Consider the following 20,694-nt stretch of genomic DNA (forward strand, 5'->3'; position numbering starts at 1 on the left):
GCCTGCTGGGCCCTGATTGACTTGTGACAGAGGAGGAAATATTCTGTAAGATTTTTATGAGCTATTTGTGTGACTGTGCCTGTCATCTTGGCCTCGTCGTCCACTGGGGGGGGGGGTAATTTGCTCCCTAGTACTTGGGAGATCTGGTGTTCGAGACATGTAGTCACATCTGTGTCCACATACCTAAAACCTACAACAACAGTACCTTGTGGCCATCCTGAATTGAACATTCGTTTGAGTGCTGTAAGGTCAGGCACTGGACACCCCACTGCCTCCCATGAACTACATCTTCCAACTCACTCACGGATCCTAGTGGCCTCTTAGCCATGCAGTACCCATGCTGGATTGAACCCATTCCTTTGCAGGACCCCCCCCAACCTCCATGTGACAATTTCCTGCCTGTACAGTTCCAACCCTGCGCTTCCTATAAGCTAGTCCTCTTCTTGTTCCTTCCAGGCTGGTGCCTGTGTAATTCCACCCCGTCTGCATTTAGGCCATTCAGAATTTATAGCAGAGCCTCTTCTGGGCCACGTGTACTTCACAAGTCTGCACCAGCCCCTGTTGACTTTAACTGGGCCACACACCCTCCCCGGTCCTGGTCAACGTCCCTCGCCAGGAAGATCAAGATCAGAGTTTCTCAGCCAAGCAGCTTTGCCTGAGTCAATAAAACCTTGGGAAGAGCTTCCAAAATGGAGCCCCACCCCCCTTCTGGTTTGGCTCCAAGTGTCCAGGAATAGTCTACCCTGGGCCAGCTGGTTGGACTCTGGCAGGGTATGACAACAGCAGGAAAATCAGTGAGCAACAAGCAGCTTTCCAGACTAGGAACACCTTAACTCTGACCCCACGCTCCCCTGCTAGCAGGCTGCAGAGCAATAGCAGAGATGGTATGGGATCTAGGAGCCCTGCAGACAGGAGCCAGGCGCCCTGGCCGGTAGCAGCAGCCTCGAACCCGCAGCTCCCCCGTTGTGAGCAGGGGGTTACAGCCACTAAACCAACCCGCCAGGCAGCGAGCTTACTGGACGCATGCTCACCACGCTCAGGCGCTAACAGTTGATACGCATGCGCGACGCCCTCCCTCAACAGGTTTAGGGGTGGGGCTGAAGGACGCTCCGCATCCCCGCGCGCGCGCGCACCCGTACCTGTGGCGTGTGGGTGCGTGACTGGTGGTTGTACGCTGCGCATGCTCAGAGCCCTTCTCCCAGGCATGGCGCTTGCGCAGTTCTCCTCCAGGGCCGGGCATCCGAGTGATTGCGCATGCGCGTCGTCTTCAATCCCCAGGGAGCCGTGGCAGCGCATGCGCGGTAGGCCGGGAGAGGGAGCGGGGCTGTCTATGGTCGGCGGCGGTGGGGAGTGGGTGCCCGGGATGCTGCGGACAGTGGCAGCCTTGGTGCTGCTGGCGCAGCTGGCGGGCCGGGGGGCGCATGCGCTCTACTTCCACATTGGGGAGACCGAGAAGCGCTGCTTCATCGAGGAGATCCCGGACGAGACCATGGTGATCGGTGAGGGGGGTCAGGGCGATGGGGAGGGGGGCGAGACCAACCGGCGGGGGAGGCCGGGCGATGGGGGAGGGGGCGAGACCAACCGGCGGGGGGCGAGACCAGCTGGCGGGAGGGGGTGGGGGAGGCAGGGCGATGGGGAGGGGGGAGAGACCAACTGGCGGGGGGGGAGGCCGGGCGATGGGGGAGGGGGGCGAGAACAGCTGGCGGGAGGGGGTGGGGGAGGCAGGGCGATGGGTGGGGGGGCGAGACCAACCGGCGGGGGGAGGCAGGGCGATGGGTGGGAGGGGGTGAGACCAGCTGGCGGGAGGGGTGGGGGAGGCAGGGCGATGGGTAGGGGGGTCGAGACCAGCTGGCGGGGGGAGGCAGGGCGATGGGGGAGGAGGGCGAGACCAGCCGGGGAGGGGGGCGAGACCAGCCGGCGGGGGGGGCAGGGGGAGGGGGGCGAGACCAGCCGGCGGGGGGGGCAGGGGGAGGGGGGCGAGACCAGCCGGCGGGGGGGGGAGGCAGGGGGAGGGGGGCGAGACCAGCCGGCGGGGGGGGGAGGCAGGGGGAGGGGGGCGAGACCAGCCGGCGGGGGAGGCAGGGGGAGGGGGGCGAGACCAGCCGGCGGGGGAGGCAGGGGGAGGGGGGCGAGACCAGCCGGCGGGGGGGGGGGGAGGCAGGGCGATGGGGGAGGGGGGCGAGACCAACCGGCGGGAGGGGTGGGGGAGGCAGGGCGATGGGGGAGGAGGGCGAGACCAGCCGGCGGGGGGGAGGCAGGGGGCTTGACACGAGGCGGGGAAGTGGGCGGGGGGCTGGGTTTGATGTGGGATGGGGTGGTTGGCGTGATGGGCAGCAGGGGGTGAGAGGGCAGTGGGGGTGGAGTAGCACAGGGCAGTGCAGGATAAGGGAGTTGGGGGTGGGGTCAGGGCTAGCTGGGGGTATGACGGCAGCCCCCCGCCCTGATCCCCGTCTCTGGCGTGCAGGGAATTACCGCACGCAGCTGTGGGACAAGCAGTCAGAGTCGTTCCTGCCCTCCACGCCGGGGCTGGGCATGCACGTGGAAGTGAAGGATCCTGATGGAAAGGTAATGCTGCCGGTGGGCGCAGGGCTGGGGGTGGCAGCGCCCCGTGCCTGGACTTGCCCTGCTGCTTTGGGCAGAGCCCAGTTATCCTGCACCGGGGCATCTTTGTGTGCCCTCTCCCTTCCTCCTGCCCAGATCCTGGTGCCTCCCTATGGTAAGGCCTTTGGGGCCAGATCTCAGGGGCTGCAACCCTTTGTTGGCCCAGGGTTTCCCTTGCCCTAGGAAAGTGACATCAGCAGCATGCTGGCACTGTGGGGTGGGATGGTGTGTCTTGCTTGGCACTCACAGCTCTGTCGCTGGTGGTTCCAGGTGGTTCTGTCCCGGCAGTATGGCTCAGAGGGCCGCTTCACCTTCACCTCGCACACCCCAGGCGAGCACCAGATCTGCCTGCACTCCAACTCCACGCGCATGGCGCTCTTCGCAGGTGGCAAGCTGGTAAGAGAATCCCCCAGTGCTTCACCCGACCTCTGCCCCTGAACCCGGGGGGGTGGGGGGCTTAGGGTGCAGGTTGTCTGTTTCTTCCGGGAAAGCAGTTGGGACACTGCCTGTTGGCTGAGAGGAAGGGCTGTCTGCCTAACGTGCCTGACTGGGATTCCTGGGCTCCAATCCTGGCTCTGCCACTCTCTCCCAGGATGATCACCATGGGCCATTGCCTGCCCTCTTTGTGCCTCAGTTTCTCCAGCTATAGCACAGGGATAATGCCTACTGCTTGTGGGAAGGTGAAGTGAGTCTCTCTGATATGTGTAAAGTGCTCTCAGATGCTGGAGGGAGGGGGCCAGGGGGTGTGTGGAAGCTGAAAGACAGATTCTCTGGGGCCTTAACCTGTAACCGTGTGTGCTGTGTTGCTGGGAGCCCTGTGCCTCTGACCCCATGTGTGCCATGTGCAGCGTGTGCACCTGGACATCCAGGTTGGAGAGCACACCAACAACTACCCCGAGATTGCAGCGAAGGACAAGCTGACAGAGCTGCAGCTCCGAGCCCGGCAGCTGCTGGACCAAGTGGAGCAGATCCAGAAGGAGCAGAACTACCAAAGGGTAAGGGGCCCTGGGGTACGTGGATGTGGGGCTCTTGAGGGTTCCTGAGGTGACTGTCCATTCTCCCCATAATCCTCTCCAAAGAGTTCAGGGCTGTAAGACCTGCTTGCTGAGTGCTGGTTCGCATTCTTGGAATCTGCATAGGGCTGGGACAGGGAACCGTGGCAGGAAAGCCATCCCAGTGGCAGAGAGGGCTCATCAGGGGACGTACAGGCTGAAAACACACACTTGGCCTCATGTTCTGCCAAAGGGGCAATACAAGATGTGCTTCGGGTTGTGGCTGGGTGAGGGGGGATTTGTGAGGAGTGGGGGTGTCATGAGGCAGCTGGGCATAGGATGTCCATGGCCACCCTCTCTGCTTCACCTGATCCTGGTCTGTGTCACACCTGGGACCATTGGGGACTGAGTGGGTTGGTGCCTGCCTAATCTGGAAGCTGTTGGCAGGGGATGTAAGTATGCGTGTGGGAGACCTGCCCGGTTTGGAAGCCATTGGTGGGGGGCAGTAAGTGTGGGTGTGTGCCTGCTTGTGGACGTGAAGAGGGCGCCATACGCTGGCTGCGCAGTAGCAGGGGTCGTGATCCCCTTTAGAGCAAGATGGAGAGGGGCCTGCCAACAGGGGGTGGCATTGTGCCTGGGAGGCAGGGATTGAGGAGGATTCCCCACCCGCTCTGACTCCTCTTCCCATGTGCTCCCTGCACAGTACCGGGAGGAGCGGTTCCGCATGACCAGTGAGAGCACCAACCAGCGGGTGCTGTGGTGGTCCATCGCCCAGACCATCATCCTCATCCTCACCGGCATCTGGCAAATGAGACACCTCAAGAGCTTCTTCGAGGCCAAGAAACTGGTTTAATCCCCTCCCTTTCCAATCGCCACTGCAGCGCCCTCCACTCTCCCCCACACTGGCATGCCCCTCGCTGCCCCTCCCCCTCTGGGCATAGGTAGGCACTGAATTGCACTGGAACTGGGAAGCACGGGTACCTGCTGGCTGTCACACCACCGTGCTCCCAAGCCCCTGGGGGGCCATGATTAGCCAGCCTGGCCACCAGGCATCTTGTTGTGTTGCCAGCAGACAGACAGGAGGAGGCCAGATCCTGGCTGTCTCGCTGACTCCAGCAGGTGCCTCTGGTGCTTCGCCAGCTGGGGCTAGCAGCCCCTCCTGGGGGCTTGGCACTGATCTGCCCTGCTACTGACAGGGCATCAGGGGTGTGCCAGCCTGGTCAGAGGCCGCTCTGTCCTCGCACACGAGTGCCATCGGTGCTGCTCTCCCTCCAGTTGCTGGGGCCCTGCTGCCCTGTCCTTTACCCCCCTGGCACCTGTTTCGCTCTGGTTCATCCCACCTGTGGTCGATAGCTGAGGCATTCGGGAGTGGGGTGCGTTTGGTCGGCGGCTCTGCACCTAGCGTGTGTGTTTCAGCCCTTGGGTGCGAGGAGAGGTGAGGGGCAGCCGCTATTTTATACCAGAATCTATTTTGATAACTGCAGCCCAAGACAGTGGCCCGGCGTCTTCTTTCCCCTGGTGCCCTGCCCCTTACCTGCAGGGGAGGCCAGACCCCACCTCCTCTCTCCCCTTCATCTGCTCCAGTCCCCCATAGGAGACCAGAGATGCTCTGACTGGCCAGGAGCGCTCAGGAAGGGAGAGCTGAATTTAGCCCTCTGGGGCCGGCCACATGCCAGGCTGTATCGGCCTGTCTTGCCCCCCGGCACATGACCTGTTCAGTTCTGTCTGAGATCCCAGGCTCCACGCACCCTCCCTCAGCTGGATCTATTCAGGGGGTGAAGTACATTGTGGTGGGTGCTTTGCCAGCTTTGTTGCATGGCAGGGGGAAGCGGCTGGTGCCAGTGGACACCCCCCTCCCTTTTGGTGTTTATGGTGGTGAAGGCAGATGGATGTGGGGCTGACCTGGTATAGTTAAGATGCAGTAAATCTGAAATGCAGTTTGTTGTTTTCTCCTTCCCCCATGGTACTACCAAATTGGGTTGGTTCTGTCTGGGCCCAGCCCCTGTGTTGCAGGGAGAATTCATAACAGATGTTCTTTGTTACAATTTTGGAGTGAAATAAAACCTCTTCTGGTAACTCCTGTGCTGGGGGATGGTTATTGGACTGGGGCCGGTTTCTGAGCTCTCTGTCTGGCTGCTTCTACTGGTGGGGAAATGGGGGAGATCCTAGAAAAATAACCCCAGTAAATTCTTTGGGGAGGCCCATGTGTACAGTGCCTAGCACCGAGCCCCACCCCAACATGCTGTGAAGAAAATGGATCTAGGTTTTGTAAAGATGGTGTTGTTTTCAAAGATGTGAGATTCAGGTGACAGTGAACAAGAACACAGGGAGCAAATGGTTACACACGCAACACAATCATAACCTGCTTTCTAGAGCCTCCCACCAGCTTAACTTCCTCTCTAGAGAAGTTTCTCTCACCCAAAGCCCTCTGCAGCATTTCAGCCAAGGTTGGCTGAGCCAGTTTTCATGATTGTAATCGTGCTGTCTGTTTACTTCCTAGGTGGGGAATGTTCTTTGCCTTCTAGAAATCCCCCCCAAGTTAGTTGTCTTTGCTTATGGACAGGATAATCTCCCTTTGCCACCGGGCTTGCATGCTCCATTCCTGTTGAGGTCACATCTGTTTGTTAACATTTGAGTGTGTTTAGCTGGGCACCCATTGCGTTAGCTTCCAATGCTTTAATTACATCCCAGTCCTGCTTTTCATCTCTGCCAGTGACTCATACTTTGCTGCAGACTCTGAGAACATATTTTCAGTCTATGTACATAACTCCTTAGGGGCTAGCCGGGCGTACATTTCATGCCGATGCTAAGGAGCAGCGTGACCCTGGCTTTCATATGAAACTGCACCTGACATCTGTTGGTGAACCAGCATGTACAGACCAGTCAGGATATACCTGTAACCCCCTTGTCAGTGCCATTACGAAGGTCTTGGGTCACAACGGGAGCTATTCTGAGCTCAACAGCTGGCCCATAAAGCATGTGGGAAGAGAGGGGAGATGCCTGTGCTCACCTACGGACATGACCCCTGAATGTAGATACACTCGCAGCCACTGTGACCCCAAGTGTGAATCACTCATAACTGATGTACAGTAAGAACAGCAAAGGGGGTACGTGGTGAGGTACATGCTAGAGTACATCTTCCCCTTGAGGGGGATCACTGTCTGGTGTTTCCTGTGGGGTCCTGCAGGGATCAGTTCTTGGCTCTGGGCAGTTTCATATTTTTATCAATGACCTGGAAAAGAGAATAAAATCACTGCTGAAGTTTGCAGGTGCCCCAAAGGGTGGGGGAGTGGTAAGTAATGAAGAGGACAGGTCACTGGTACAGAGCCAACTGGATTGCTTGGTAAGCTGGACACAAGCAATACACATTTTAATATGAGTGAATATAAAGTCCTACATCTAGCAACAAAGAATGCAGGTCATACTTACGTGACAGGGGATTCCATCCTGGGAAGCAGTGACTGAAAAGGACTTGGGGGGCATGGTGGAAAATCAGCTGAACATGAGCTCCCAGTGACACACTGGGGCCAAAAGAGCTAATGTGATCCTGGGATGAATAAACATCTGGAGCACAGAGCACTGGTGCGAGCACTGCTGGAATCCAGCGCCCAGTTCTGGTGCCCGCAGTTCAAGAAGGATGGTGATTAATTGGAGCGGGGTCAGAGAAGAGCCAAGACATTGATTAAAGGATTAGAAAATCTGCTTTGTAATGATAGACTAAAGGAGCTCAATCTATTTAGCTCAACAAAGAGAAGGCTAAGGGGTGATTGGATCATAGTCTATAAGCATCTACATGGGGAACAAATTCAATGGGGCTTGTCCATCCAGCAGGGAAAGATGTAACAGTGCAAGGGTTGGAAGTTGAAGCTAGACAAATTCAGACTGGAAATAAGATGCGCATTTTTAATGAAGAGGATAATTAACCACTAGAACAATTTCCTAAGGGTCATGGTGCATTCTCCATCACCGGCAATGTTTAAATCCAGACTGGATGTGTTTCTACAAGATCTGCTCTATTTCAAACAGGAATTAATTCGGGGAAGTGTTAGGGCCTGGGTTATGCGGGGGTCAGCCTAGCTGCTCACATTGGTTCCTTCTGGCTTTGAAATCTACAAGGCAGTGGGGGGCCCTGATTTATAATGGCATTTGGGTACTGCCACAAAACAAGTAAACTAGTAAAATGGCCTGGATCCACCTGGAGTCAGCCCCTGGTGCCTAAGAACCATGAGTCTGGCCCCAGCTTAACCAAAAGAACCAACTCTGAGCATTTTTCTTCGCCCTCATATCTCTGAGCCGTTAGGCAAGGCATTTCCCAGTTTTTCTCTACCAACGTGGCTGGTAGAAACGAACTCACACAATCACCTGACTCCATGAGCAGGTGCTTTACTAAACATCAGATATCACCAGACTGCTGAGAGTTGACAACACTGGAGTGCGGAGTGGCTGTGCTGGAACCAGCCTGGGGGGTGGGGGCAGCTGGGTTGGAGCCGGGTGTTGGAACAGACCCCCGAGGAGCAACTAAGGTGGAACTGGGTGTTGGAACCAGCCCTGGGGGAATGGCTGGGGTGGAGCTGGGCATCAGAACTAACCACCATCCTGTGGTTTCTCCCTGGGTGGCCCCTGGCTTGTAGCAATGCCTTTGATGCCACCCCAGCCAGCTGTGTTTGGGGGTGGGACCCAGCATCCCTGGATCTCAAAGCCTGAGCCAAAGGGTCATTAATGGCCCTTTTGCCTCCTGAGCCCTGCTCTGGGGACTGAGGCCAAGAAGGGCCAAGCCCCACTATCCCAGTGCTGGGAGGGGAGGAGGGTCTAGTGGTTAGAGGGGGGGGCTGGGAGCCAGGACTCCTGGGTTCTCTCCCTGGCTCTGGGAGGGGAGTAGGGGCCAGGGGTCAGAGCAGGGGGCTCCCCCTCCTTGGCCCAGGGGCTCTCGGCAGGGCTCTGCTCCTGCCCCCGCCCCCTCCCCCAGGCTCCGCCCCCCGGGGGTGCAGGACTCTCTTCCTGCCTAGGGGGCAGCAGACGGAAGAGGAGGGCGCGCTAGTCTCGCGGCTGCGCCTTTATGGTGCTTCCGCACGGCGAGCGGCGCATGCGCTCTGAGTCGGGGCGGGCGGGCCGCGCCGGCTGGAGATGGCGCCCGAGTCGAGCTTCGCGCACATGGGGCTGGACGGGCGGCTGCTGCAGGTACCGCCCCCGGCCGGGGAGAGAACCCAGGAGTCCCGGCTCCCCCCCTGCCCCCCCGGCTCTAACCACTCGAGTCCCCCAGGATCCCGCCGCCCCCGGCCGGGGAGAGAACCCAGGAGTCCCGGCCCCCCCCCCGCCCCCAACCACTCGAGTCCCCCAGGATCCCGCCGCCCCCGGCCGGGGAGAGAACCCAGGAGTCCCGGCTCCCCCCCCCCGCCCCCCCCCGGCTCTAACCACTCGAGTCCCCCAGGATCCCGCTGCCCCCGGCCGGGGAGAGAACCCAGGAGTCCCGGCTCCCCCCCGCCCCCCCGGCTCTAACCACTCGAGTCCCCCAGGATCCCGCCGCCCCCAGGCCGGGGAGAGAACCCAGGAGTCCCGGCTCCCCCCCTGCCCCCCCGGCTCTAACCACTCGAGTCCCCCAGGATCCCGCCGCCCCCGGCCGGGGAGAGAACCCAGGAGTCCCGGCTCCCCCCCGCCCCCCCCCCCGCCCCTAACCACTCGAGTCCCCCAGGATCCCGCCGCCCCCGGCCGGGGAGAGAACCCAGGAGTCCCGGCTCCCCCCCGCCCCCCCCGGCTCTAACCACTCGAGTCCCCCAGGATCCCGCCGCCCCCGGGCCGGGGAGAGAATCCAGGAGTCCCGGCTCCCAGCCCCCCATCCCGAGCCCCCCATCCCGAGCCAGGGGAGGACCACGGGGTCCCGCCAGTGCTGCCCCCAGTGCAGGGCGGGAGGCGCGAAGCCGGGAGTCCCCCTCCCCGCAGAGGCTGTGCGGTCCCCGGGCTGGGGGCCCCAGGAGACCCCTGCCCTCCCTGTGTCCGTGGGGGGTGTCTCAGCGAGGGACCAGGCGCGTCCCACCAATCGCATTGCCCCTCGCTGCCCGGTGTCTGGGTCCCCTGGCAATGCCCAGCTGCTGCCCTGGGGGGCGTGGGGGGTGATGGTGCGACATCCCCACCCCTGCTCCCCTTGGCATCCCCCCAGATGCGCTGTGGGGAGCATGGCCTAGTGGTTCGAGCACTGGCCTGGCTGTCAGGGCACCGGGTTCTGTTCCTGGCCCTGCCGCCCAGCCATGCGGGACTGGGGATGTGTGCCCCACTCTGTGCACAGGGTGATGGGGCCGGGGTGAAATTCATCCCCTTGGCAAAGCTCCATGTGATCTCGGCTGCCAGCCGCTGGCCTTGGCAGGTGGCGGAGACCCCAAGACTTGGGCATAGAGTTTGGTTACTCGCGCACCCTCAACCCCTAGTGGGGAGAACCCAGGGCACCGAGTGCTCTAGTCTCAGCCGACCGAGGGGCTGGAAGGGCCCTGCAGCGCCACCCCTCCTTGTGCCCCAGATGTTTTGGCTGCTCTCTGGGGTCCCTACCAGGCTCCCTCCATCCCTCCCTACAGGCCATTGCTGAGCTGGGCTGGGCCAAGCCCACGCTGATCCAGGAGAAGGCCATTCCGCTGGCCCTGGAGGGCAAAGACCTGCTAGCCCGGGCTAGGACAGGCTCTGGGAAGACGGCCGCCTATGCCATCCCCCTCATCCAGCACTTGCTCCAAGTGAAAATGGTACGTCTGCCTCTTGGGGGTAGGGCTCCCTTCTCGGGACTGTCTCCGAGCCAGGGGCCAGCCAGCCCCACACTGCACTGGCTCCTGATCCTGTTAGGAACCCCACTGGCTTGGGCAGTGGGACCCTGAGTCCCTGGGGGAGCAGCTGGGGCCCTTCTGCCTCTCAGCCCACATGGGCCCCCTTTGCTGCTTATGCCAAGGTGCCCCAGGTGGAGGGATGGGGGGCCCCAGTGCATCGGATCAGAACCTGGCAGCAGCCTTGGGGCCCTCTCGAGCCTCAAGGCAGTTGTTGTGTAACAGGAGACAGTAGCTCCTAGGAGGGCTGCCCTGGAATGGCTCAAGGCAGTGTCCATCTCTGGGGCACAGGCATTGTATCCTCTCCAGCGTGATACCCTGGGACATCCCACTGAGCACATGGCAGGCTGTGGGCACCGGGGTATGGCGGCAGGTGCCCAGTTGGCTTCTGACCCTGCCCCTTATCCTCCAGTCCCCCTTGGTGACAGAGCAGGCCGTGCGCGCGCTGGTCCTGGTGCCCACCAAGGAGCTGGGCCAGCAGGTGCTGCAGATGATCCGGCAGCTGATGGCATACTGCTCCCGTGATGTCCGTGTCGCCGACATCTCCGGGCAGGTGGACATGTCTGCCCAGAGGTGAGAGCCCCGGGGAGAAGGGGAAGGCTGGGGCAGATGGGAGGGGGAAGGGAGTGGGGTTGGGGGGCCTGGTGCCCACCCATAGTCAGTGGTCCAAGCTGCCTGCTCCCTGGGAGCAGCCTGTGCCCCGAGTGCCAGTCACTTGTGGGACCCGATGCACCCCAGGTCCACCATGGAGCCAAAGGGCTGGCTGGCTTGGAGAATATCTGGGGATACACGACGGGGAGCTATTGTCCCCTCCCAACCCCAGGGGCCCTGCTGCCCTGGAGAGACTAGAGGGCCCATGTGAGCCAGTGGCAATGTGTCAGACTGGGGCCCCACTGTGGGCAGCTGCTCTCCATGTGGTTTGGCTCTTTCCTGCCCTGATGTGGGTCCTGCCCTTCCCTTCCCCCTGGGCAGGAGCCCTGGGAGCTCTGTAGGCTCACGGACTCCCCATGAAGGGGTTTCGGGGACACCTCCCTGGTCGGGGGTAGGGGCTCTGCGGTGCAGTGACTAGCTAAGCCCAGCTGTGATCAGAGCCAGGCTGGCTACCGGGACCAGCATGGACCTGGCTGGGCCAGCCCAGGCTATTGACCAGCTCCACTTGGGGTGGGACCCGGGGCTGGGAGCACAGCCTCTCTGCTCAGTGAGGATCACTGGCCAGCAGCTCCTGAGAGCGGAGCCCCTGGGGCAGTTACCCCATTCTCACCCCCCACCCACCCCCAGCTGGTAGAGGCTGCCAGTGCCTGGGGCCTCTTCTGCTCCAGCCCCACCTGCTCTCTGACCAGCTGTGGGGAACAGCCAGGCCCTGATAGCTGTGTCATCCTTGGGGAAAGGAGCGGGGCCAGTCGGGCTCCCTGCGAACCCAGGCAGATGCTGTCCCAGTTGCATTGGAATCCTGGGCTACAAGGTTTTCTTTGCAACTGTAAGAGGTAGAGCCCGAGGGCGTGTGTGTGCCGGGGCCTGGCCCAGGGGCGTGTGTGCCCAGGCTGGCTCTTGGCTGCACTCTGGGGAATGCTGTTGTACTAGAACCCTGCAGGCAGGCAGCAAGATAAAGTGGTTGGGGTAGCGGACAAGGAGCAGGACTCCTGGGTTTTTTTCCTGGTTGTCCCGGACTTGCTGTGTGACCGTTCCCTCCCGGGGGTAGTTCCGTTCCCTCCTGCCCTCGTAGGAGGTGCTGGCAATCACTGTGTACCTGGCCTGGTGGTGACCCTCAGCCCCGCGTGGCCCAGCCCCTCATGCTCGCTCTGTGCCCCTGGTAGGCCCATCCTGATGGAGAAGCCGGACGTGGTGGTGGGGACGCCGTCGCGGGTCCTGGCTCATCTGCAGGGCCACAGCCTGAGCCTGCGCCACTCCCTGGAGGTGCTGGTCCTGGACGAGGCTGACCTACTCTTCTCCTTTGGCTTTGAGGAGGATCTGAAGAACCTGTTGTGGTGAGCTGTTAGGGCTGGCCAGCCTGCCCCCAGCCTGAGTGAGGGGGCCCAGGGGAGTGGATATGCTCTGCGGGGTTGGGGGTCCCTCGGGAGTGGGTGTGTTCTGGGGGCGGGGGGTCCCTGGGGAACGGATGTGATCTGGGGGACGGGGGGGTCCCAGTGAGTGGGGTTGATTGGGGGGGGCTGTGGGGAGGGAAATTTGCTTTGCTGCCTGTTGCCTGAGGGTCTGTACTGCCTATAAGGCCCAGCCAAGGCTCCCTTGTCCTGGCTAAGGCTCAAGGTCAGGAGACAGCGACTGCTGTTGTAGGGAGCGGGAGGTTCAGACCCCTCTTGTGTGGGCTGTGAACAGAGGCCTTGGCAGCAGGGTGGCCAGCCCCTCCTGGAGCCCGTGGGGGGTGTCACTCTGGGACCAGGGGGAGGCTCTGAGCTGGTCTCTGGTTCCTTGGCAGCCACTTCCCCAAGATCTACCAGAGCTTCCTGATGTCGGCCACCTTCAGCGAGGAGGTGCAGGCGCTAAAGGAGCTGGCGCTACACAACCCAGTAAGGGGGACCCGGGGGTGGCTCGGCTGGCCTGGCGCCAGGCAGGTTCAGCATCTTCCCCCATTGCCTTGGGCAGCTCTGCTCTGCGGCCTGGCTGCTGCACAAGGGGTTAAATCCCTTTGGGGGGCGGGGGGCTCCTCACTCAACCATCCTGGCCTGTTATCCTGTGGGTCTGTGGGATTGGAGGGGGGGCAAGATCCCCCACTGCCGCATGAGGGCTGGGCCCCCTCCCCATGGGCTGAGCGCTAAACCTTGCCCCGCCCGCAGGTGACCCTGAAGCTGCGGGAGTCCCAGCTGCCGGAGGCAGCCCAGCTCTGCCAGTACCAGATCCGCTGCGCGACTGAGGAGGACAAGTTCCTGCTGCTCTACGCACTGCTCAAGCTGGGGCTGGTGCGGGGCAAGGCCATCCTCTTCGTCAGCACTGTGGAGCGCGGCTACCGCCTCAAGCTCTTCCTGGAGCAGTTCAGCATCCCGGCCTGCGTGCTCAACGCAGAGCTGCCCGTGCAGTCCCGGTGAGGGGGCGGGGGGGGAGTCCTGGGGAGGGGAGGGGAGGCCCATGCAGCCCTGGGGGATTGGGAGTGAGCCCTGGGGAGGGGCAGCCCATTGTGGCAGGATAGATCGGGGGTTGGTCCCTACGGCTCTCACTGGCGCCTCTGCTTGGACTCCAGGTGCCACATCATCAGCCAGTTCAACCGGGGCTTCTTCGACTACATCGTCGCCACTGACGAGCAGGTTCTGGCGGAGCCCGCGGCGCGGGCCAAGAGGAAGAAGGGCGCCAAGTCAGAGAAGTAAGGACCCGTCAGGACCCCTGGGCTGGCCAGCACTGGCAACAGAGACCAGACTCTTGGTCCGTGTCCATGGTAGCCAGGCCCGGCAGCAACAGCCTCTGTCACCAGCAGGGGGCATCTGACTGTGCCGTGCTGCCCCTGCCTTATTCCGAGCTCTGCCCCCCAGCTCTGCCAGGGCCCCTCACTGCCAGCCCCCTGCCATCCAGCCCCACCCCCAGCTCTGCCAGTACCCCTTGCTCCTGACCCGCAGCTCCCTGCCATCCCAGCCCACCCCCAGCTCTGCCGGGGCCCCTCGCTCCCCGCAATCCCAGCCCTGCCCTGGAGGAAGAGCTCTAGGGAGCTGTCCTGCACTGGCAGTGTGGGCTGTTCTCCTGGGTCTCTGGTTGGGCAGGCTGGGCTTGGGCTGGTGGGTTGGCTGTGCCCTGAGGTGCCCCTTCCTTTGCAGGGGCAAAGACCCAGAGTACGGCGTGGCACGGGGCATCGACTTCCAGAATGTCGCCACAGTCATCAACTTTGACCCGCCCGCCTCGGTTGAGTCCTACATCCACCGGGCCGGCAGGTAGGGTCTCGGGCTGAGGGGAGGGGTGGGAGGTTCTGCTCTGGTCCATATTGGCTGGTAGCGCCCAGCTAGCTGGCTGTGGAGCCCCAGGGTGTCCCCAAGGGGCACTCTCCCACAGCTGGGCCTCCAGCCAGAGGCACCAGGCTGGGCTTCTCTGGCTCTCCCTGTGGTGCCCACGTGTGCAGGGCACCTGGGTGGTACTGAGCTCGCTGGGGCTGCACTAGCCGCAGCCCCCAAGTCAGGGTGTTCTGTCTCTAGGCTCTCGGGTCAGGTGGGACTGGGGGAGACAGCAAGGGGGCCCGGGGATCTGGGAGCCGGCGCTGAGGCCTCTTGAAATCCCCAGGGCTGTCTCCTGCGACCCAGGCCCTGCCCTGTCTCATCGGCGAGGCCAGGACACCTGGCTAACTGGGCCCAGTCCGGGACGGGTCCAGCCTAGCCAGCGCTATGGAGAGGGCACAGCCCTGGCCTTGGTACCTCCCACGTCGGTCCCTGTCCCTGGGGCTGATTGCCTACCCATGGGGCAGGGCGGTAGGGCCCCTCTGCGCAGTGGGGCAGGCGGGAGCTCTTGGGTCCTAGGCCTGGCAGGAGAACCCCCCTGCTGATCCCTCCTGCCCGGCTGCCCCCAACGTTCTCCCCTCTGCCCCCTGCAGGACAGCCCGCGCTGACAACCCTGGCACAGCCCTGACTTTCGTGACACACCCAGAGTGCCCCTTGCTGGCCGAGATCGAGGAGGCTCTTGCAGGAGGTCAGTGAGCTCTGGGGCTGAGGTCCGATGAAGGGTGGGGAGATCAGGGCACGCAGCTCGACTGGCTGCCCAGCTGGGAAAGGGTTTGAGTTGCCATTCTTGGGGACGGGCACGGCTATCAGGTGGGGGCTGGGTGGGGGGGCATCTCCCTGTATCTACCACACAGGCTGAGTCCTGCCCCAGCCCCTCCCCTGCTCCTCAGGGTGTCAGGGGCTGTGGGTCCCCTCCTGGGCCATGGTGCCAGGGTCCCTGGGCCTGACAGGCCACTTCTGTCCCCACAGAGAGCACCGAGCCCGTGCTGCGCCCCTACCAGTTCCGGATGGAGGAAGTCGAGGGGCTCCGCTACAGATGCCGGGTCAGTGGAGGGGGGCGGGTGGGCAGGAGAGGGGCACGGGCAGAGAGACCAGCTCAAAACAGGGCCCAGCCTGCCAAGTAGCCGGGGGCTGGGCGGGAAACACCCCTTCCCTCCCCCTGCCTCCCCCTGCACCTGGGAGACCCTCCCCATATCAGCGCCAGGGAAGGGACAGTGGGGCCCAAGGCAGCTTGGCCAGAGGAGGGGGGCTTGGAGCAGGTGCCAGGGGTTGGGGGAGTTGCCAGGGCCCATGGGGTTGGCGCAGCTACACCCCAACTCCAGCCTTGAAGTCCCACCAGAGGGCGGGAGCCATGGGGAGAAGGGTGGGTGAGGGGGCAGGCGTTGGGATCTGGGGGAGCTGGGTTCTGGCCTTGTCTGTGCAGGGGGCTCTTACCTCCCCCCTTCTCCCCAGGACGCCATGCGCTCTGTCACCAAGCAGGCCATCAAGGAGGCGCGGCTGCGGGAGATCAAGGAGGAGCTACTCAACTCGGAAAAACTGAAGGTCGGGGGCGGTTGGGAATGAAGCAGAGTGCGGCCCCTCCCTCTGCAGGGAGTGAACCCACTGCCCTGGGGGGTCGGCTCCCCAGTTTGCACAGACGGGCTGGCTGCTGTGGGGTGTGCCTAGGCATGGCCTTGTCTCTATCCTGGGGGGTGGGCACTTGGCCCCATATGGAGTGGGGTGGGGTAACCTGCAGGGGGTGGGGGGGCAGGGAACCCCTGGGGGGCACTGACTCCTGTGACAGGCTCTGGGCGGGGTGCACTGAACCCTGGGGCGGGCAGTTCAGAGGGGCCCTGTGTCTCTGCAGCTGGGTCTAGACTCAATGTGTCCCCTCAGACGTACTTCGAGGACAATCCCCACGACCTGCGGCTGCTGCGCCACGACCGGCCCCTGCACCCGGCCATCATCAAACCGCACCTGCGCAACGTTCCCGAGTACCTGGGTCAGTGCCGCCCGCTGCGGGGTTGCCCGGGCCTGGGGCTGGCTGTTCTCACAGGTTCCCAGCCGGGGGAAGAGGGGAGCAGGGACAGGGGCACTTCTGGGGTCCCTTGTTGCCTCTCTAGTGCCTTTCACCCAGCATGATCCCAAAGGTCCTCCAGACCCTTTATAGGGACCCCTTGCCCTGGTTGTACAGCGACCCCTTACCCAGCACTGAGACCCAGCTCCGCTGGGGTGGGGCATGGGAGCTGGTTATAAAGGGACCGTCATCGAGATGCAGCCCATCTGGGGTGGGGCGCGAGGGCTGTTAGCCACAGGGCACAGTCTCCTGTCAGTTTGGGGCAGGACTGGGGGGGGTCTGGCCCTGCAGCAGGGATATCCAGGCTGTAGGATTCCCCAGCTCCGTCCTGGCCTTGCTGGATGGGGCAGGGAGTTCCAAATTCAGGGCCCAGCCAGCCCCAGCCGCAGTTCCTGACCCGTCTTCTCCACTGGCAGTGCCCCCCACCCTGCGTGCCATCGCCCAGCCCCTGCTCAACAAGCGCAAGCGACGGAAACACTTGGCCCCCAGCAGCAGCCGACCCAGGGGGGGCTTCCAGGTGGGTGTCTGGGCTGGGCTCCTCCCCGAGCCCAAGAGCACTGGGGGCGGCCGTGTAGGGAGAGTGTGAGGGCACGCAGGGGGAACTCCGAGCCCTGTCCCGGGACTGGAGGGAGGGATTGGCCACAGCAGTGCCAGTCTGAGGTGGGATGGAGCTTTGCAGTGCCGCTTCCCACTGCATGGGAGCTGGGGGCACCCTGCCTGCTGCCCTCAACAGGCACTGCCCTGTATGCTGGGGGTGATGGCTGGAGGGGCGGTTTCCCACAGTGCCCCCAGCATGGAGTCGAGGCCAAGGCAGAGCCCCACGGGCCCAGGAGGGGCTGTGATGGTGCCCACCCAGCCCCAGACAGCCTTATCCTTGGGGCTCCGTAGCTGGCACCGCCATGTGCTGGGCATGGGGGGGGTCAGACCCACATTGTAGCGGGTGGAGGAGTATTCGGGGGGGGGTCCCAAGGCAGCAGGAGATTCTGGGAGCCAGTGGGTCCCAACAGCCCAAGTTCTTCTTGATCCAGGGAGGCAGAGCTGCCTCCAGCCAGCAGGGGTCACCGGGGAGCCAGCCCCACTGCATTGCCTGGAAATGGACGCCCTCTCCCCCCCGACTCCCAGCTGCTGTCCCTAACCCCCCCTGCTTCTCTCCTAGGCCCGGAGGGGGCGCAACCCTCTGCGGAGCTTCCAGTACATGGGGAGGAGACCCCGGCACCTAGCCAGCAAAGGGGAGACATCCTGAACCGTGGGCCCCCATCAGTGAGAGCACCTGGCTGGATTCAGAACAGACAATGTCTTGTGTGGCTGGGGCCGATGCCCCTGCTGGGCCGAGAGGAGACAAGTGCTCCCCCTGCGCCCCTGCCCGGCTCCGCTCTCCAAACAGGGATCTTCTGGGGCACCTGTGGCTGGGCGTGGGCATCTTCTGCTGCTGGCATCAGCCACATCCCGGTGCCAGCCCCCAGGAGCCTGAGTCTGGCTGTGGGGAGAGGGGGCTGGGGCCGAAGGGTTGCGGACGGCAGCTGACCCCAATAAAGCTCAATGCTGGCTCCACTTGGCTGGGTCTCTCTCCTGGGGCTGGGCCACCCACTGCTCCCATGGAGGCACCAGCCAGGGAACAGCTGGGGGTTGCTCTGAGCAGCATGGAGGAGGGGAAACTGCTTTGTCCGCTCACCCCCGGCCTGCTCTGGCTGGGATGCTGGGATGGCGGGGGCTGGATGCGTCTTTTGCTGGGGTGTCTCGCCAGGCCTGGCGCAGTGCTGGCCCCCTGCCCAGCTGAGAGTGCCCATGCTCATCCCATGGCTGCTATGCTGCCATAGAGGGTGGAACCATATCTGGAAGGCCCAGCCTGGGTGGTCTTTTCCACAGCCAGCAGAACCCCTGCTCCTCCTGGTACTGGGACGTGCCAAGTGAGGGAGGGTGTTTGGGCAGCTGCCCTTGCTCTTGGCGCTCCCTCTGCCAGAGCGACAGGGGGTGGTACTGGCCATCTGCAGGGTGAGGGGCGAGGGCTCCCCTAGTGTTCTAGGGGTTAATGAGGAGCGGGCACCTCTCCCTGGGCACAGGGGAGCTGGAAGTTAATGAACTGCCCTGCTGGTGCCCCCCAACCCCTTGGTGCTGACTCAAGGCCTGGCCTTACAGCTACAGGAAGGAGGGGGCTCTGGTCAGGGCTGGCCTTGTGTCCCCAGGGCAGGGCTGCTCCTACCTGTGCCAGCTCTGTGTCTCGGCCCCCCTCTCCCTCTGACAGCCAGGGACGGGCAGGACTGGCTCCACCCCAGGCACAAGGTTGGGTGAGGGCTAACACCTCGCAGGCTGGGGAATCAGGCCTCTGCATTTCCATGTCTCATCCTGTCCAGCCTCTCACTAATTGTAACGCTGGCTCCTTAGCACGCTGGCTCGCCTGGCTCTGCTTAGCCCCCGCGGCTCTGGCCTTGGCTCCGTTAGTAAGCAAGTGCGGCATCACCCCCAGGGGCCATCTGGCCAGAGTTACCCAGCCTGTGGGGACCGCAGCTGGCGCGGGCTAATACAGAGGACCCAGCTTTCTGACCATGGTTGCTCAGCCTCAGCTAGTGTTGGCCCCAGCAAGCCCTGCTGCAGGGGCCAGGCTGCACTGGGTGGAGGGTCCTGTTCCCCCGGACTTGGGGACAAGAGGTTCCACTTTAAGCCATCGCCTGCAGTGGCTCCTGGTTACTGTGTGAGGCTCTCTGGCCCGCTCGCTTGGACTCGCACGGGGGGGACATGCCCGGAGCCTGGCTTGGTTCAAAGCCAGGGCGCGTGCTGCCCCGTCCAGGGACCCTGCTGTGGCAGCATATGTCATTGGGGGCTTTGGCAAACCCACTTTGCAGGATGGCCTCGGGTTTCATACCCTGGTGTCGGGGGAGGGGTGGGGCTGGCAGAGGAGGCAGCTGTGAGCCGTAGGGGAGGATTCCACATTTAGTTATGGCCAAGGATTGTGCTTCTCTGTGGCCCCAGAGGATGCCCACCACCACCTTTTAGAGCAAGTTGTCTTCACCTTTCAAAGTCAAAACTGCATCAGGTGCTTGTATCTCCCCTGGGCCGGTCGGTGCCATCACGCCCAACGCAGCCAGCAGTCAGCAAGAAGACCGGCCCCTCTGTTCAGTGCCCAGGGTGCAGGCCAGCTGAGTACACCCAGGCCTTCCCCTTCCCTGCTTGCTGCAGAACAAGAGCTGGGATTGAAGGAACGAACCAGACTCTCCTCACCTGTACGGCAGGCCAGCGGACTGGGGCTGGGCTGGATTTCTTGGGGCAATCAGGGTACTGAACCTTTCAGCCCTTCATTTCTCTGGCTTGTGCAGGGGGCTGTTCTGACTGCGTTGAAAGTGTGTGTCCCCCGGGACAGGTGGGTACCTCTAACGGTTACGGAGATTGGGGGGCATCAGGGGCATGTTCCATCTGCCCTGCATGGCCTTTCTTTGTCCCCCCAGCCATGCTGCTTTCAGGGAAATTATTGCTGCCTGCCCCCACCCATGCTGACAGGGCCCCAGTCCTTGCATCAATACAGGGCCCATGGGCTAATCCCCCAGGGCCACTTTGCCAAGGGAGCCTGGTTATTTCACTCTCCTGGTTTAGATAGAGAGGCCGGGGGCACCTGTCTGGCTCCCTCAGTCCGGGCTGGGATCCCAGCAGGCTCGTGTCCTGAGCAGGCCTTGGCACATTCATCACTGGGCAGGGCTGGGGGTCGAGGTTAAGGCACTGTCCTGCTGGGGGTTCTGTGGTCAGGGTGTCTCACCGGGGTGGCCAGTACAACTGCAGCCCAGAAAGCCAGAGCTCTGCTACCTGGAACTGGGCCTTGCCCTGCACTGGGGGTGTCCATGGGGGCAGGACCCAGCTCACCACCTGTGAGCCTCCTCCAGGGCCCCCTTCCTGACAAGGGAAAGCCCATGCTTAGGGGTGCGCTGGCTTCGTGGCCTGGCTCAGCCCCACACGCCCAGGGCTCAGGCTGGGGCCACTCTGCTGCATGTGCTGGGCAGGGCTCAACCAATCTATGGGGCTTTCTGCGTCCATATTGCAGCTTGGGGTGACTGGTAGATCCCAGACAGCAACAGGTCTTGTGGGGGAGGGGGGGGAAGTGTGCTGGGGGCACGAAGGTGGGGTTGGAGTCGCCTGAGGGACAGAAGGGGGTCCTGTTACCTGGGGAACAGGAGGATGGGGTCAGGGTTGCCTGGGGGACAGGAGGGCAAGTTCCCGTTACCTGGGGGATGGGTGGGTGGGGTCAGGGTTGCCTGGGGAACAGCAGGGCGGGGTCTGGGTTGCCCAGGGCCCTTGTCTGTATATTCACAGGTTGTCTGACAGAGCAAGCG

The 20,694-nt window shown here is 62.7% G+C and overlaps 2 protein-coding genes across 2 annotated transcripts; both read left to right on the forward strand.

The window, feature by feature from the left end:
• The first annotated feature begins 1,180 nt into the window (after window positions 1-1,180).
• Window positions 1,181-5,669, forward strand: LOC140903717 (transmembrane emp24 domain-containing protein 4). Its single transcript, XM_073325461.1, has 5 exons — window positions 1,181-1,499; window positions 2,465-2,565; window positions 2,872-2,997; window positions 3,450-3,596; window positions 4,297-5,669. The coding sequence occupies exons 1-5, from the start codon at window positions 1,181-1,183 to the stop codon at window positions 4,444-4,446; spliced, it is 843 nt and encodes a 280-aa protein (XP_073181562.1). The 3' UTR covers window positions 4,447-5,669.
• Window positions 5,670-8,634: 2,965 nt separating this feature from the next.
• On the forward strand, window positions 8,635-17,708 carry DDX56 (DEAD-box helicase 56). The gene is given in 15 exon segments (XM_073325460.1): window positions 8,635-8,686; window positions 8,689-8,771; window positions 10,157-10,318; window positions 10,806-10,966; window positions 12,208-12,378; window positions 12,828-12,918; window positions 13,186-13,430; window positions 13,587-13,706; window positions 14,152-14,265; window positions 14,916-15,010; window positions 15,292-15,365; window positions 15,775-15,864; window positions 16,198-16,303; window positions 16,795-16,895; window positions 17,535-17,708. Coding segments are annotated over 15 exon segments (1,737 nt in total). The 5' UTR covers window positions 8,635-8,649; the 3' UTR covers window positions 17,622-17,708.
• Window positions 17,709-20,694: the final 2,986 nt, after the last annotated feature.

The sequence above is a fragment of the Lepidochelys kempii genome, chromosome 26, assembly GCF_965140265.1.
Source record: "Lepidochelys kempii isolate rLepKem1 chromosome 26, rLepKem1.hap2, whole genome shotgun sequence".
Lineage (NCBI taxonomy): Eukaryota > Metazoa > Chordata > Testudines > Cheloniidae > Lepidochelys > Lepidochelys kempii.